The 19378-nt window shown below is 29.7% G+C and overlaps 1 protein-coding gene across 3 annotated transcripts in view; it reads left to right on the forward strand.

Annotated features, from left to right (window-relative positions):
* The first annotated feature begins 67 nt into the window (after window positions 1-67).
* LOC113368352 (neuroglian) overlaps window positions 68-19378 on the forward strand; it is a 77720-nt gene continuing 58409 nt past the window's right edge. For all 3 annotated transcript variants that reach the window (XM_026609900.1, XM_026609901.1, XM_026609902.1), the window contains exons 1-3: window positions 68-352; window positions 3269-3346; window positions 4502-4631. In XM_026609900.1, coding sequence (XP_026465685.1) covers window positions 3280-3346; window positions 4502-4631 — 197 coding nt within the window. In that variant the 5' untranslated portion in view covers window positions 68-352; window positions 3269-3279. The remainder of the gene's footprint in view (window positions 353-3268; window positions 3347-4501; window positions 4632-19378) is intronic.

The raw sequence follows: 19378 nt of genomic DNA on the forward strand, positions 1-19378 counted from the left end.
CAATGCAGTTAGTTCGTGCCTATGTTTAGCGCGTCAGGGCGTTGTGAAACAGACTTGCTCTTGACGCGACGTGAATAGTTAGTTAAAGTGTGATTTATCGAATGTGTTTTTGTTATAGATGGATTTATTAATTTAACTAGTTCTGTGAATATTTAACATTTGTGTAAAATGTTTCTTTTTATTTCGATTGGTTTATTATAATTAATTTTTATTTTAATGTTGTGCTAGTGAATTAACGTAGTGAATAAATTGTTTTATTGCACAATTTTGTTTACAAATTTTATAGTGTTAATGTTAGTGTAGTGAGGTGACAAAATATGTACTAGTTTTTCACATTGATATTATTCTAAAGGTATTTATGAAATGTTTTTAGAAATAGTTAATAATACGTAGGTGTAAATCGGGAAAAAGAAATTAAAATTCTAAATGACTATATTATTATTATCAGATGTAGTTTGAGTGTATTTATTTTGGTAGATTTACCAGACGGTTATTTTTATCAATATTAAATTCTAGTCTCTAAGTTTAAACTGAGATCATCGCTTATTTTGTGCCACCTGTCATTGGAGACTGGTTACTGGGCGGGGTATTGAAATTTGGGGCCGCTAAGCGCTCTTCAGTACAATGATTAGAAAAACGTTTTGTTTATTAACTAACAATCGCTTGAAATTATTTCATGTGGAAAAATTGAATTTATTCTCATGCAGTAAATTATTTTTTATCCATAAGGGCATATGTCAAGATTTTATTGCATAAGTACTTAATATTTTTTATATTAAATTATTCGTACAGTTTCATAATTATCGAAATCGTAAGACATTCTTTTTTCACTACAAAACACTTCAACAATAAATATAAAATATACAGTACATAAAAATTAATTACAGTAGTCAAGGACTTATATTTTACAGTAAAACATGAAATTCAAAGAGCAACATCTGGAAAATATAATTTCGATGATAGTTCGGAATTCTTTTTCATTTATAACTGTTGTATGTGTTCTTTAACACACTATTAATTTAGATCATTTTTAATAAGTTTAATGTTGGATATCAAAAATATTATAACCTTAAAATTATTGCAATTGTAATGAGAGTATCAGAGCAGAATCAAGGCATTTAACACTATTATCACACACAATTTTTCACACTTTTTTTACATTTACACAATTTTAAATTTATTGACTCTCATGGCTTACACTACAATGAGTCCTCAACTCTCAAAACAAAAACATTGCATAATAATTTTAACTTAAAACTAGCTGTAAGTGGAATTCTGTCTTAAGGCAATTAAGGCATCGTGCCTTAAGGCAAATTGCTGGAACTTCCCGTACCAAAAATTATTATTTTTTTAAAAACAATTAACATTTTTGAAAAAAAATTACTTTGAAAGAATAAGATTTTTGAGAAACTATAAATTGGACAAAAAATAACTTTTCTTTGAAAAAAAAAATTTTTTTTTAAAAAAACATTTTTTTTTTTGAAAAAAATTTTTTTTTTCTGTATTTTGACATATTGTAGAAGATCTGAAATTTTTTTGAAAGCAATCGTACTGCTTTAACTGCATAGGGACAAAATATAAAGCGCGTAAGCGCCGCGTCGCTGTCTAACGCATAAGCATTGGTACGGAACCCATAGAAATGTTAACAAAATGTATACTTATTGTTAAAATCTCTATAAAATATCTGATAATTTGATGTGCATATGTCTAATGATCATTTTTGACCGCCAAATGGCTCATTTTTTTTACTTTTTCCTCCATATCTCCGAAACCGCTAGACCTACCTTCATGAAAATTTTATCGATTCTTCACCTTGTCAATACAAGTGAAATGTTTTTTGAATTATTCAAATCGGACGCTCCGTTCTCTTAAAAACTGAGTTACCGTTTTCGGCACTTTTTGCCCCGTATCTTCGGAACGGCTAGACCTGCCTTCGCCAAAAACTAATCAGCACGTCTCCTTATCAATACGAATCGAATGTTTTTTGAATTATTCAAATCGGTTGATCCGTGTTCCCGAAATCGTCGACGAAAATTTGTATCCGCACATACATACACACACGCACATACATACATACATACATACATACATACATACATACATACATACATACACACACACACACACACACACACACACATACATCCATTTTTTCTAAGGTATGCCAAAATGTTCAGAAACCTTTGAAACGTAAAGATATATAAAAATTTTCATTTTCGATTTTTTTGCGATTACTATAACTTGCCCTACGGGAAGTTAATTATTTCATATTTTCATATTAAAATTATTTCATAAAAATATGAATTGCTTGACTTATCATATATAAAATATATTAATTTTGGAAATGTATGTACTAAATTATCATTTATAAAACATTTTGTACCTAGATATATCATTATGATTTTAATTTTCTGAACAAAAATTCTTCTGTTCCTCAAAAAATTATTCATTTAATTTTTCATATAAGTATTGTTTAGGGATATAATATACAATGTTCTCTTCATTCAGGAACAATGAAACAACATTTTTTGTAAAATCATTAAAAAACAAAATTATATTTGAAAATTTGTCTCACATTAGTCGATTCATTGTTTATATTTATGGGTGTGTATGAAGAAATTTCAGTAATAATTTTTTATAGGCTCCGGCTACTTAGAGCATTTACTCACCTACACGATTTCTTTTTACATTTTATACTATTATACACACACACACACACACACACATATATAAATTGTATATATATACTATTTTTACTGCATCATATACTATCTTCTTACTATCCAATTTTCTTTACAACTTCTTCTTCATTCTTCTTTATCTCCTAATCTTTCTTCTTCTTCATTCTTCTTTTTCTCCTAATTTTTCTTCTTTTTCTAACCTCCAATTCTATTTTATTACAAATTAACAATTCAATTTCTTATTCAATTTTAATCAAATAAACCAAATGGCAATTGTGACTGTGCCTGGACTCGAACCGAGTAGTCCTGGCTTGTGAGTCAGGCATGCTATTGACTGAGTTATTTTCGATTCAGAAAATTACAATCATAAAAAATCCAGGAAAACTTAAACAAATACCTATTTTTTTAATGGTTCTAAAAGATTGTTGGGAAACCCCTTATATGGGATTTCATCGTAATGATTCACTATATTTATTTATATCTGTACTATAAATTTGATTTATATTTACCAACGTTATCGAAATGTTGTGGTAGGTTATGTGTTTTAATCATTATTGATAAGATAATAATTAATCACTTTTTTTCAGATAACAAGACAATGGCGCTTAAAGCGCCTTTATGTTTGGCATTGATAGCTGTTTGCTTTGTACCTTCCCAAGGACTTAGTAAGTTAATTATTTTATTAATTACTATTTAAAATTATTTTGATATTTGATATTAAAATTTATTTCTGTACTAATAGTCCAGTCATTATAGTAAGTTCACCTAGGAATTCGTGATACCCAGCTGTAAGTCTGTAAATACTTGTTTATTGACACCCTAAAAGTTGTCTCAAAACCTACATATGTTGCGTACATCCTATCATATGTAGGGTTTTGGGACAACTTTTAGGTGTCAATATACGAGGTCTGTTCAAAAAGTTTTCGTAATTTTCGTTTTTTCAAAAAAATATTTATTTATTCGTCTACATTAATGTGGTCCCCTTCAAAGTAGTCCCCCCCAGATATAATACACTTATGCCAGCGTTTTTTCCAATTTTCGAAGCACCCTTGATATTCACTTTTTGATATGTCCTTGAGCACTCTCGGCGATTTTCTTCAATCAAGGAAAACCGCCGTCCTTTCATGGGTCTCTTCAACTTTGGGAATAGGAAAAAGTCACACGGAGCCATATCTGGTGAATTTTTGCACTTTGCAACACTTTATTTCATTTTTTACGCAAAATTTAATACAAATTCTTTGACTTTTTCAATTCTTCCATTGTAAAAATCGCCGAGCTCAGAAAAACACGTCGAACCTTAGCGACTACCACAGACAAAGTAAACAGTGAATATAGCTGAAAATTTCATCATACTTTAGGGGCATGTATACCAACACAATAAAAAAAAAATTTTGACAATCAGACACTCCAGACCCGCGAAATTTAATTATTAGTAATTCCGGGTACTTTTTGAACAGACCATGTACAAGCATTTATATGGGTATAAATGGGTATCTTACAGCTGGGTATCTCGAATTCCCAGATTCTTGCCTAATTTAAGTTGAAATGACTGGACTATAACGAATTACAGATTTTCACTTGGCAAAGATAAACGTTTTATACAGACCAGTATTATGATTTTTTATTCGGTTTCTCAACATTTGTATGATTGACTTATATCTGAAATAAAACCTTTCCCATTTATGCTATGGTGCTCTCAGTTCATTGTTATTTTTGATAATGGAATGCTCGACTCCTTATCTTATTTTTCCAATTTTGTTTGTGTATATATCACATTCATTTCATGGTTGAATGACTAAATTGATCTTTCATTTTCACAGTACAATCGCCACCTCGAATAGTAAAACAACCTCCTACAGATGAATTGTTGTTCCAAGTTGCACAACAACAGAACGAAAACGATAAACCTTTTATAATAGAATGCGAAGCTGAAGGAGAACCTACACCGAGGTTAGTTTTAATTTTAAGATACTGAAAATAATTGCTTCTGTGCAATTTTATTTTTTTCATATCGGATTTAAGTTTTTTCTGAAGTCTAAGTTTGTTTGCTGATACGTCATCATGTCCCATAATTAGGCTCCCTCGTGGCTTGATGGACAACCTAATGTCCAGTAATAGTGACTCCAATTTTTCCTTGAAAATATAGATGGCAAAATATTTTGAAGCAAAAATAGTCTTTTAATAACACCAATTAGAAAGGTGATCATAGGGCCTTCTCATTGCGTTCAATATTAAAAGAAATAATATATCTTACATAATAATAACAATCAATAGATTGTCTTCTAACAACTTCGTTCTTAGAATTAAGCAGTATAGATTATAGAACTATTAATAGTTCTGCTGTAACAAAAATCTTAAATGATTAACTTTAATATTTACTGCTATCAGCATTTTTATCCATAGGAAAGGAAATGAAACTCAAACAAATTATTAGTTGACATGATATATAATTACCCTAGTCAAATTAGATTTTCAGTTTGCATTAATTCTCATACCGCTGAAAATTAGTACAGATATTAAATAGATCATTGTAAATAAAATGCCAAAAGTCCCCATCGATCCGACTTTTGTGATTTTTTTTTTAATTCAAGGTCAACGGTACAAAATTATGGTTTTCCTTATTTTCCGTGGAAACTATAAGAACTATCAAAAAATAGGTTAGATAGAAATATTAACTATAAAATTATTTAGACATTTGTAGTTACATTTTTTTCATTAGAATTATCGTTTGTGAGATATAGCCAGTTGAAAAGTTTAAAAATTTATATTCTTCATAATTTGCCGCCTTGGCCATATGATTTTTGTCTTTAATTTGACTGGGGCAAATATAAAATTAATTAAATGCCTACGTGCCTCCTAAATTTCAATATGTATTTATGAAAGTTATGTAATAACGGGTGGTCCATCTAGTGGTCCTAGTGATCTAGTGATCTTACGGTTTAGATATTTCTGTAAAGAAAACATATAAAGTATTATACATCTTTAGAAAGGTCTCAAAATTTTCAGTTTTTTTCCATATATCGCAACTTCGAATTCCGCACGGTGTATCCTACAGGCAAGTTGCTATGGTACATTTTTATCTGTATTTGCTAAATTATACTTACTGGCTAAAAGTATTTAAACTTACTACTATAATACGTGTCCAACCCGCCTCAATAGAAATATTTCCAATAATTTATTCATCTTTTCATTTATTTTGAAATATTATATTAAAAGTCGATTATTATCAAAAGCGTGTCCAACCCGCCTCAATAGAAAAATTTCCAATAATTTATGCATCTTTTCATTTATTTTTAAATGGAATAAATTACTACAAAATAACAGCTTTTTTAGTTATTATATACAAATGCATAATGTATTTGAAAACCAATTAAGCCCAAATATCTTCTGATTCTGCTCAATGATATTCATTATCGATTACATAATTAGATTGATAATCACTTATTTGATTTAACACGTTGAGCCCGGCGTCGGGCCCCATTTTACTAAATGACCGTCGTCGTCTCCGATGAACGACACTAGAATTTTTCTTTGGATTGTTTGTGCGATCAACAGTAAAAAATAAAATTAGTTCTATAGATAAACAAGTATAAATCCTAATTAGTCCTAATGAAATGCTATCAAATATAATTTTGATGAAATTTTTTGAAACCTTCTAAACAAAAATGTGTAAGTTGTAAACGTTGCCGACAGTAGAATTTGGCGCCGGGCTCAACTTGTTATGTAATTATTTAAATGTAAAGCAATCATTGTTAGGCACGTACCTTTACTTGATCTTTTTAAGGAAACAGTTATAATAGGGAAGTAAAATGAAAACAATTTAAGAGAAATCGAAATTTAAACACAAACCTCAGACTGAAAAGACACTTTCGATCATTGGTGTTCTAGGCCACTGGTTCATATCTTCACAAGTTGCCTCAATGGACGTCTCAGACACTCAGATGCTTGAATTTGCAATTTGATACTGTTTGGTATATTTCTTGTTTTGAAGTATTCTCTTACAGTTGGAATTTTAAGACATTGTTTATCAAAAGCTTGCTAATTAGCACATTGTTAGAACACGTATTTTATTTTTGCTTCATCTTCTTCGAATTAAATATTCACATATATTTGCAAGCGTAACTTCGAAGCTCGATAACAAAAATAATTACAGTAGTCATGTTATTTATTTTCAAGAGCAGGATTGTAGTTTATTTTAATTTCATATATTAAATTTTGTTTTATTCGATACGGAAAATCTAAAACATGATTTAAATTATTTCATATGTGTTTTTTAATTTATGATTTATTGTACCTATACGAGGCTACATAACCGTTGGGAATTATAACTGCCGATCATCCAACCGTATCTCCACATTTAGGGCTTTGAGAGTTATTTATCTTATCATATATTGCATTGCGGTAATACTAAACAATATTGAAATAGATATTTTGGATATACTTAAAAATGTAAATATTACATAAATTTCGGTAGAATTTATTTTTTTAGTATGCGGTTTATTTGAAATTCAAAAGACAATCACATATAAATATTATATAGAAAACGCATTGAAACTTTATTTTTCTTTCGAAATTGTCAATTTTTGTTTAATATAAAACTCATAAAACTTTTCCTCTTCTTGCATTGTTTAGAGAATGATGTTTATCTCATTTGTATTAAAAAACTTATATTGATAAATTAAAATTTTGGCATATTGTGTTTTTACTTCTTCATAATTATTTTATGGTAATTAAAATATATTATAATATTCATACAATGATTTCTAAATATTTCAAGTTATATATTTTTACAAAAATATGAGAATTTTGATTCGACGTCTTTAGAATTTTTGTTTGTTGTATGTCTACGAGTATTTATTAACACGTCAATTGCCACGATATTATAAAACATAATTCATATGGCTACGGTAATTTTATTAGATAAATTAGTTAAAAATGTATCAAGGAAACTTAATGTGAAATATTAACTGTTTCCACTCGCAAATTGTAGAATCAATACGTATTTTGCCTCCGGAGCGGCGGCATTCGAGTGGAAAGGGTTAGTACGGAAAACACTAATTTTATTATATACAAATATGACTGTTGTGGTCTTATAAATAATCATTCCAAATCTGCTGATGAATATTTCTGACGAAATACCAGATCAAGATTATTTACAGTGTTATCTCTGTAAAAAATGCACCCTTGAAATTTATATTTTGTATTGGTCAAATAATGCAGCAATTATTTTGTAAAATATCTTTAAAATTAAAATAAAACATTAGTCCTGTTTGCACTCTGACCGTCTCAATTTGCCCCGCCGAAACGGACCAGGTTACAACATTTTGAAAAACTTTTTTTTATTTCACCATATAATTTACTGTCTTTAGTCCGCATCAAGTAAATTTAAAGATAATATCATTAGATTACATATTACAAATAAATTGACAATAGTAGAAGTAGCCAGTGATACTTGTACTTTAAATACAAAATACATTTGTTTGGATTTTTGTTACAAAGGAAAAGAAAAAAATTGAGAGAATATCAACTGAAATTTCATATATGTTACAGAGTTCTAATGAATGTGTTCGTTTTAGTCTCTTTGGAATGTTTTTTGCCAATTGGTTCAGTTAGTTAGGGCAAATTGCTGGAACTTCCCGTACCAAAAATTATTATTTTTTTTAAAAAGGATTAACATGTTTGAAAAAAAATTACTTCGAAGAAATTAGATTTTTGAGAAACTATAAATTTGTCAAAAACTTACATTTTTTTTTGAAAAAAAAATGTTTTCTTTATTTTGACATATTTTGGAATTTCTGAACTTTTTTTCAAAGCAATCGTACTGCTTTAACTGCATAAAGACGAAATGTCAAAGCGCGTAAGCGACGCGTCGCCGTTAAAATCTCTATAAAATATCTGATAATTTGATGTGCATATGTCTAATGATCATTTTTGACCGTCAAATGGCATTTTTTTTTTACTTTTTTCATTAGATCTCCGAAACCGCTAGACCTGCCTTCATTAAAATTTGAACAATTCTTCATCTTGTCAATACAAGTGAAATGTTTTTTGAATTATTCAAATCGCTCTGTTCTCTTAAAAACTGAGTTACTGTTTTTGGCACTTTCGCCCCGTATCTTCGGAACGACTATACCTGCCTTTGCCAAAAACTAAACTGCACGTCTCCTTAATAATACGAATCGAATGTTTTTTGAATTATTCAAATTGCTTCATCCGTGTTCCCGAAATCGTCGACGAAAATTTGTATCCGCACACACACATATATCCATTTTTTTTAAAGTATGCCAAAATGTTCAGAAGGTTTTGAAACGTAAAGATATATAAAAATTTTCGTTTTCGATTTTTTTTGCGATTACATTACGGGAAGTTAAAAACACATTTCTACAACGATGAATTAGCTGGAACTTGTAAAATCCGATAATTTTATGTGCAAATGCCCAATAATTATTCTTAACTATCAAATTGCATTTATGACTGAATCTAGTCAGATAGTTATTTGTTTGATATGTGTTATTTGTTGGGATATAATTGGGTTGGTTTTCACTAGTGATGTGCCGACTCGAAAATTTCCCGATTCGAATGATTCGAATCAGAAAAAAACCTGATTCGAATCATGATTCGAATCAACTCGAATCAAGTATATATATAGACAAAACTAGTGGGGTGGGTGGCATCGTGCCTTAAGGCAAATTGCTGGAACTTCCCGTACCGTAACGAAACGTTCGAGGAATATTGAATGTTTTCAAATAGATTATTATAAATATTGTATTATTGTCTAATATTTATAAGAATTATATAAACTGAATTGCAGAGTTGAATCTATTTGTTTAAAGTATGTTAGAACTATAGTCAGAATTAAAAATAAAGTCTGTAATATTTTCGACATACAAAAAATTTAAAAAAAAAAAAAAAAAAAAAATGGTACAAATTTTTTTTTTTCCAAAATCAATTATTTTGTTAAGACAAGCAGAAAGTTCTTTGAATCATTTAAATCGGACGCTTAGTTCTCTCAAAAACTGCCATTTTTTGTACATTTAGCTCTGTATCTCCGAAATGGCTGGGCCTGCCTTTGCGAAAAACTAATAACCCTTTCTCCCAATCATTACTAATGGAATGTTTTTTAGATCATTCAAATCGGATGCTCCGTTCTCTCAAAAACTCGATTTCTATTTTCTGCACTCTTTGCTCCTTATCTCCGTAACTGCTGGACCTGTCTTTGCCAAAAACTAATCAGCTCTTCTCCTTATTAATAGGAATCGAATGTTTTTTAAACCATTCAAATCGGTTGATCCGTACGCCCGAAAACGTGGACGAAAATTTGTATCCATACATACATACACACACACACACACACACATCCATTTTTTCTGAAGTATGCCAAAACGTTCAGAAACCTTCAAAACGTCGAGAAATGTAAAAATTTTCAATTCCGATTTTCGGCCCATTACAATAACTTACCCTACGGGAAGTTAAAAAATAATGGATGTATTAATTTAGTAAAAGTGATCCAAATTTATAATCAAAATTGTCAGTTTAACCAATATAACCGACAAAGTAGAAATTGTAAACATAAATCACTATCAAAAAGTATATTCTGAAAATTATTAAAAATGATGTAATTTTGAGGACGGCTAAAACATATCTTCAAATTAATTTACAATAATAGATTACCAAACAATTGTGCATCACTAAAGCATATAAAATAATATTTGGAATCATGGGTCGATTGTTTATTTTACTATGTAATCAGTAAAGGATCGCATCTAAACTGAGAGCTGAAAGTTAATTTCATTAATGTGAATTTGCCATTACTTACATAATCAGAAGTTAACATATTATTTACTGACTTTCTGGTGTTTAGTAATTGTTTCAAAAGAGAATTATATTGAAAGATTCCCGAAACTCGTTTCATAATTTCGAGTGGTTTATTCTGATAACATTTAAAATCTAAAACACTTAATTATTATCAAAATTGGGTATTGATATTTCACGAATAAAATCGCTCTCAGCGCTCCGTAAAATAAATAAACACGCAAGAACGACGACGCATTGTATCGCCCATACGGTTAACTCATATCGCTCGAACGGCTTGAAGTCGGGATGATTCGAATCAGAGTTGAAGTCGGAACAACTCAGAACGCCGCTTGATTCGAGTTGGCTCATATGAAGTCGGAACAACTCAGAACGCCGCTTGATTCGAGTTGGCTCATATGAAGTCGGAACAACTCATATCGCCGCTTGATTCGGTTTGAGTCATGAAGTCGGAATAACTCATATCGCCGCTTGATTCGGTTTGAGTCATATGAAGTCGGATGATGTAGTTAGTCGATGAATGCGGTTAAAGTCACACAAAGACGATTGGAGTTGGCTGATACATTTAAGCATATTAAAGTCGGCTGGCTCGCATGATTTAATTCATTATTTATTTTTTATATTTATGATATTTATTTTTTATATTATTATAATATTGAATTAAATTAAAACATTTTTTTATATTTATATTTATGAAAAATTTTATATTTATAAAAAATTTGTGTTAATACATATTTTATCACAGTAAATATTTTGCGGCTTGATGCGAGTTGATTCGAATCATATAAAATCTGATTCGAATCAAGTCGTTAAAGGCTTGATTCGAATGATTCGAATCACTTGATTCGACTTGGCACATCACTAGTTTTCACAATATAGTTGCTTGAAGTCTAATTGGACCTTTGTGTCCCGTCCTACCTTACTGGAACTAATAGTTGAGTGGAGGTTATTTATTCTTATAATGGCAGCAATTTTGAAAGTTGCTTGCAACTTTTAGTCTTTGTTATATTCAAAGAAAACTAGAAAGATGGCACTTCTTAACCGCAATGAATAATATGGTGCCATTTAATTCAGGAAAAATAGTTTTCATCATATGCTTAGCACGATGCTAGTTTCCTTCCTCGCGTGTTACTATTAAGTATATCTTTTTATTACGCGGAACCGGCGGCGTCAGTGGCGGGTTAATAAACGGGTTTCTGTTGTTTTGACCTTACGCTCAATATTCGTGGAGCGATTCGGAGGCACCGTTTCTCATTACGGCAGAACAGGGCAATCATCCAATTCTTCACTTCGAGACACGCTGACACGCACTGCAGTGCAGGTTGGTTCCGAACGCAGAAATATAGGTCGAATAGTTTCAACAACTGACTCCAACTAATGAAAACTATTTGCTGTGTAAATATTTGTCGTCTGCTTTAAAGTTCTGTGTGATTATTCCTCGACTTCTTAGAGGTAGATTAAATGGAAAGGAAAGATATTTATCCCAACGCTAGATATTAAAAAAATATTTTTAAGAACAAGTATGTTTTTTAATTTTTTTTTCAAAATATTTTTTTTTATATCGAAAATAATTCAGATTTTAATTTTAATTCTTGCTAAAGTTCTAAAGCTCACTTACATACTTTAAATAAATAATTTTAACTTAGCAATTCAGTTTATATAATTCTTATAAATGTTAGACAATGTTACAGTATTTATAAAAATCTACATATTTCAAAACATTTAATTTTCCTTGATCATTTCGTTACGGTACAGAAAGTTCTTGGCACGATGCCATATACCACTAGTCATATTAGTACCAAATACTTTTTAACTTCCCGTAGAATAAGTTATTGTAATGGGTCAAAAATCGAAATTGAAAATTTTTACATTTCTCGACGTTTTGAAGGTTTCTGAATATTTTGGCATACCTCAGAAAAAATGTGTGTGTGTATGTATGTATGGATACAAATTTCCAGTCACGTTTTCGGGCACAAGGATCAACCGATTTGAATGGTTCAAAAAACATTCGATTCCTATTGATAGGGAGATGAGCTGATTAGTTTTTGGCAACGGCAAGTCCAGCAGTTACGGAGATAAAGAGCAAAGAGTGCAGAAAATAGAAATCGAGTTTTTGAGAGAACGGAGCATTCGATTTGAATGATTTAAAAAACATTCAATTAGTCATGTTTGGGAGAAGTGTTTATTAGTTTTTGGCAAAGGCAGGCCCAGCCATTTCGAAGATACGGAGCTAAATGTGCAAAAAATGGCAGTTTTTGAGAGAACTAAGCGTCCGATTTAAATGATTCAAAAAACTTTCTGCTTGTCTAAATAATTGATTTTGGAAAAAAAAATTTTTTTGTTTCAACTATTTTTTCAATTTTTAATCATTAATTAATCAATCAATAATTCAGATTTTAATTTTAATTCTTGCTAAAATCCTAAACCTTAAATAAATAATTTTAACTTAGCAATTCAGTTTATATAATTTTTATAAATGTTAGACAATGTTACAGTATTTATAATAATCTACATATTTCAAAACATTTAATATTCCTCGAACATTTTGTTACGGTACGGGAAGTTCCAGCAGTTTGCATTAAGACACGATGCCATACACCACTAGTTCATATTACTACCATATTCTTTTTTTTACATTGTATCTATGTAGTATTGTTAAGTTTATATACATATTGTACTCTTGCATGGTTTAAATTGAATTTTTAGATTTGCTGATATAGTCAAAATGTAAAATACCTTTTGCTATTAGATAATAGGCAATTCAGCTGCTAATCAATAAGAAAGAATGTTTTGATCGGTTCCCTAGTTTTTATTTGGCGTTTATTGAAAGATGGATAATAAATCGATTTTTATCATATTTTGCTTTTTGATGTCTGCCAAGTTAAAAAAGTATTTTGAGCTCACCAAATGTTATGCGCAGTGTCATAATTAGTTTTATAAAAATTCGTTCTGGTGTTTTTACTGCATATGATATAAAACGCTCTAGTCGTTCAGTTGAAGTTGACTACAGAAGAATTGTCCACTTTTACTCTTACCGCCCAACGGAATGATCAATTCTGATGTCTGCATTGAACAACTAACGAAATTAAAGAACGGCCTAAATTGACAAATCGAAACAGTGATTTATGGACCGATTCTCCCCCACAACAGACCAATGTTATGGCAAGGCTATGTTATGAAAAACTTCCCTAACTAAATATTGACATAAGCCATGTGGTTGCTGTGCAGTCAGGCGTTTTTCTAACCTAAAAACTGCACAAGTGTCAAAAAAAACGATCTTAGATAACAGGGTCTTTCTGACTCAGTTTCATAACATACAAGCGACGTTGCAGTTTATGTGTAAAACGCCTGAATGCACAGCAAATATATGGCATTTTGACAGTATTCAATATGATTCAGTAGCATAATGTAACGAAGTTTATTAAGTTAGTTTTTATGCATTTTTTTTTACGTAATATTGCATATTAATTTTCAGTATAATAATATCAATTGAGTTAATCCAAAATTGAATTGTTGAAAAAATTGGGGGGTGCGTAAAATTTTCTTCTCTTAGAAAGGTTGGAAACCACTGTGATAAGTCATGGTTCAGAATGAACGATGCATTACAGAATAAAGTTATTTAGTTCAATGAAAAAAATGTTTTTGCTTTTGTAACAAAAATCTGCAATTACTTAGTTGCCAACTTGATATTATATTACATATTAAATTTTTAATACTAGTCGAGTATTTCACCATCGGCCACATCCTATTTGTTATTTCAAAAATATTGTTTTAGTCGGGACTTCTATTGATGGGGAGATGTAATGATTAGATTTTGGTCTAGTCGTTTTGAAGATACGGGGCAAAAAGGGCTAAAAATTACAAATCAACTAGTATTTTCCAAAAATTTCTAAATCATTTCATTCTAAAAAATTATTACCGTATGGGAAGTTCCATCAATTTGCCTTAAGACACAATGCCATTACACCATTACTTATTTGTCTGAATTCATCTTTGTTTTCGAGATACTGTATTTACTGAATTTGCACTTATTTCAACAATAGTTTAATTGCACAAAGAGCTATTTGGGTTGTTGATAGTTAATATTCTCCAGATACCAAAAGACGAAATAAACATTGTTTTTTATAATAACGAAAACCATATGGAATGTGACTCTTTATTATGATGTGTATTTTTGGGACAAATGTCATTTTAATGGCCACACATGACTGTGTGGGAGTTTTAATGCGCTGCTGCTTTGCGAATTGACCTACATCTGTACGTTTATTTAAAATTCTGTTACTAGAACGATGCTTAAACAAACCAGAGATCAGGGCTTAATGGAACAATTAAAGTTTTTGTAAAATTAGAAAGTCTTAATACAATGGAAGTATCCGAATAAAATAAAGTCTTTCATTGGATAGTAATGCATTAAATTCATGTGTTAACTTGTGGGGGGGGGCGTCCATTAATCACGTGAGGTTTTTAGGGAGTGGGGAGGTTTGACAAAAAATCAGGAAGTATTACTTGGAGGAGGGAGGGGTATAGTAAAATATCACGTGTATTTATTTTATACCTGAATTTAAAAAAAAATCCAAAGATTTTCAAAAAAAAAATTACAATTTTTTTCGTAACTAAAAATACACGTGATGTTTGCTAGGATGGGTGGGGAGAGGTACAAATGGGAGGAGGGCCTAAAAATCCTTAAAAAATCGATCACGTGATTAATGGACGCCCCCTTGCAAAGTTCTAACCAAACTTTGTGAAGTTTTTGTATGTTTCAAATGCATTATACATCTTATTCTAGACAGATTTATTGTTTGTGTTTTCTTTTCACATCTGAAATTGAAATTTTAAATTGATTTGCATTGCGTTAATATGTTTTAAAATAACTTTAACAAATGCTTTCCATTCAATGTGTAAACATTACTAAAAATGCCTCTTTGCCGTTCTTCTTGATGGAATCTTACTTAGCTCTTGGATTCTTGAAGCTTCTGATTTATTTATTTGATATGACTTTCTGAACTTATATATACAAGAATATCAGAACATATTATCTGATGGATTCTATTTTTATATTGAAGTGCTTGCAAGTTATAGGATGCTTGTTATAGCATGAGACAATAAACATGTCGATTTTTCCGGATACAAAATTCTATTCTATATGATGGCCCTATTTTTTTTTAATCCAGGTGGTCATTCTTTTTTCTGTGATTATAATTTGTCTAGGCTACCTTCAAAGATTTATTAATATACTTAATACATAGTAAACGGCTTCTTTTTAATTATTGCATAAAACTATATTGCCATAGAAGAAATGTTATTTTTACAACATATATAAAAATAACATTCATATCTCCAATCAATTACATATTAAATTTTTTGAACCCTAAGCTTAGTATTGTTTATCATTTATATTTATCATATTCCTTTCATTAACCAAAATATTTATAGAGTTTGCTTGTGTTAATTAAATGTTGTACGAAATTTAATATGAATCCGATTTAGTTTTTTAAATATGTAAGTAACAGTATATGACAGTCGTATATGTATAAAATATAATGCTAAATTTATAAATTATTTCAACATCAGGAGAGGATAACAATTTCAATGAAATCACTGAAATCAAAAGAGATAAGTTCGAAAATCCATTCAGTCAAGTGATGAAAATTTGGAAAACACTTAATTTCCATAAATTTTCTGATTTTATTATAATATAGAGAAAAAAAGGAGTGCGCGTAAGTTTCACGCGAGATTGAAGTAAAACTTTTTTGTTATCACAGGATAGCTTTTCAATTGTAAATAAATACATCATATAACAGTTTTGAATAATGTTTATTAGTAATATGGTAACACTCGTGATGCACACATTTATTAGTGTCAACCATTTATATAATGATAAATTATAAATTATATATTTATAATAGCATTAAAAATATTTATAATATTTGAAAACAATAATATAATTAAAGTCATACTCCAAATATGAAATGATCGGTTTGTCATTGTAATTAGCATTTAGGACTTGGACCTTTATTAGGGAAATGAAGTAATTGCTGATTAATAAATTCTATAATATTTGTTCACACAGTGGAGTATGTAAAACAACGCCTAAAAATATTGTTTTCACAATTTCACTCATCACGTAACAATTGAGTTCGAAGAACTTCATGTAATTAGAATTAACATACATTCATTGACTGGTTGTATTTTTTTTTTACTTTTTTGCTGACAATATAATTTCATTCTTTGCGCAGCTATAAAATCTGTATTGCCTAAAATATTTTCCATTTTAATAACTTCAAAGATTTATATAAGCTGTGCAAAGAAGTTTAAAAAAAATGTGGTTTAAAATCGACAAACTTTAGAAAAGTTTTGTGGAAATATTTTGCTGAAGTGGAATTTGAATATACATTATTTACATATGGTTTATCTAAACTTCTGCTTCAACAAATATTGAATTTAATCAAATATGTCAGAAAATATTAACTAATTCAGTTATGTAAGCAAACTTTATTAATCTTTATTAAAGCAATACTAAACATCTTTATTAATCCTTGACAAAACTATTTTATTTATATGTGGGAAATGATTATTGAATTAGTGTTTTATCCATTATGTTAGCGTGATTTCATAAACATTTCAATGATATAAAGAATTCAGTAAAGTTATTTAGTTTTGTGGTTTTAAGCAGGTAGATCGTAATCTCTGTAATGAGTCATGGTAATATTGTATTACATTTGCCGGGCACGTTAGTGTATGCCACGCCTATGAAAGAATCGCCGTCGGTTGATTTTAACCGTACCTCTGTTGATTCTATTTTACATGAATACGTTATCGATCCGGTATTTATAGCAGTAGTAAGTTTACAATAGGGCAATTTACTATAAGATAAGTGATAGTAAAAGTTGATAATAATAAATTCTTTCCAGTTTCCATTCTATGTAAAAGTCACATAAACGTACATCTATCAATTCATATAAGTTTAATAAATCAAGCGGAAATTATTTTTAAAACTTTATTAATATGTCAAATATCATGGCTACATGTTTATGTTACACGCTTTAGTTTAGGCATTAGCGGTCTCATCATCCTCAGTCTTTAAAAATTTAGTTAAAGTCTCTGGATAGATAAATATTGTTATTTTTCTTATGAACTAATTAGTTTCAATTTTTTTAAAATAAATAATTTATTTTTTATTTTTAAATATGTTTTCGGGAATATGCAATATTACCCTTTACAAGATTTTTAATGCATATGAATTAAAATTGTTTTAAAACACTAACTAGAAATTAAATTAAACGTTCACTAAATATTATAATTGATAATAATATTATTATTAGTTTTGGGCGTGCACTGTTGTGCATGTATTAAACATCTCTATTAAATCTTTATCCTTGTTGAAACGTAGAACACATTTAAAAATGAATAATGATTTTTTTAAAATTTTGAATAAAAAAACAGTCTTTTAGTTTAGGAGAATAAAATAATAATGCTTGTTTGATGAAATTTTTTAATTAAATTATCACTTTTTTTAATTCTTGTATTATCAACAATGAAATATATATTAGATCAACCAAAAGCCCATTTTACAAATAAAACACAACATTTTTTTCCTTTAGCTCTTTATAAATTTTAATTATCAAAATTTTTCTACATTTATGCTAGCTATGTTGACTGTATCGCTGTTTTTCTTCAATGTAGTGTTCATCCGGTTCGAAGGACTGTTTTATGGAGAGCTTTTCCTATAAATATTTATTATTATCAAACCACCAATTAACTTTATGGAATAATATAATTGCCCTCATTATTAATGATCTTGAAAACCTAAGGCCCATTTGCATATCTCATTTTGAAAAAATGTTGCATCTTTTGGCGCAAAAAATTGAATCAGTGCTTGCTTGACATTTTTTCATTGTTGAATTTGTTGCTCGTCAAATTTTTTTGTAAGGTCAAAAACAAATGTAATCATAGTATGTGATCCACTTTTCTTCCGCAGTTATCTGTTTCAGAAAGTGCTCGATTTTGTTCCCAGAAATTGTTAACTTGTTCATGTGGCACTCATCTTGAATACTTTTACACCAATTATATCTTCCGAATATGGTCAGAAATAGTTTGTTGAGCTATGTTAAGCCGGTTTCTCCATTTCCGATGTTGGCAGAAAAGGAATTTGCTCCAACATTGCCTTAACAATATCATCGTCGAACAGAGATGGTCGTCCAGAACGTTACTTATCAGAAAGGTCAAAATCGCCTATTTCAAATTTTTTGTACAATTTTTTGTATGTCCTTTCGGTACAGTTTCTACCTTCACCAAACACTTGCTACTGTAGTATTTTTCTTGTTCAAATTCATATAAAATATACTTTATCAGTCGCCATAGGTTTTTCACACTTAAGACTAATGTGAATCATCTTTTTTTCTTACTTATATTCATTTGATCATCTATCTACATGAGATATAAAATTAATTGTGCATTATAGAGTTATTGGTAATAAAAAATATAAGTTAATGTGAATCATAATAATATCATCGATAAAAATATAGAGCCGAACATGCAATGAATAAACGTGGCGAAAATTATGTCATAATTTGAGACAAAACTTTCCGGTCGACCAAATATTTTTTGTGTAAAATTCTTTGGTTTTAGTATTTAATTTGCTTATGTCTTATGTAAATTAACCGTTCGAGGACGGACGATTTAAAGTAAACCGTACCGTGGTGCCGAGCAACTGCCAAGACAGTCATTTAAAATTGCAATCGCATATTTCTGGCACTCTAACTCAAATTCTAGCACCCCTACTCAAATTCTGATCATATATGTTATATTTATATACACAAATTTTCCAAGGGATAAATAAAATGTTCATTTGTTGAGTTCCTTGGCCATCGACATGTATTTAGGTG

This window comes from Ctenocephalides felis, unplaced genomic scaffold (assembly GCF_003426905.1).
Source record: "Ctenocephalides felis isolate EL2017-DRISC unplaced genomic scaffold, ASM342690v1 CF-g0.4_SCAFFOLD_01170, whole genome shotgun sequence".
Classification (NCBI taxonomy): domain Eukaryota; kingdom Metazoa; phylum Arthropoda; class Insecta; order Siphonaptera; family Pulicidae; genus Ctenocephalides; species Ctenocephalides felis.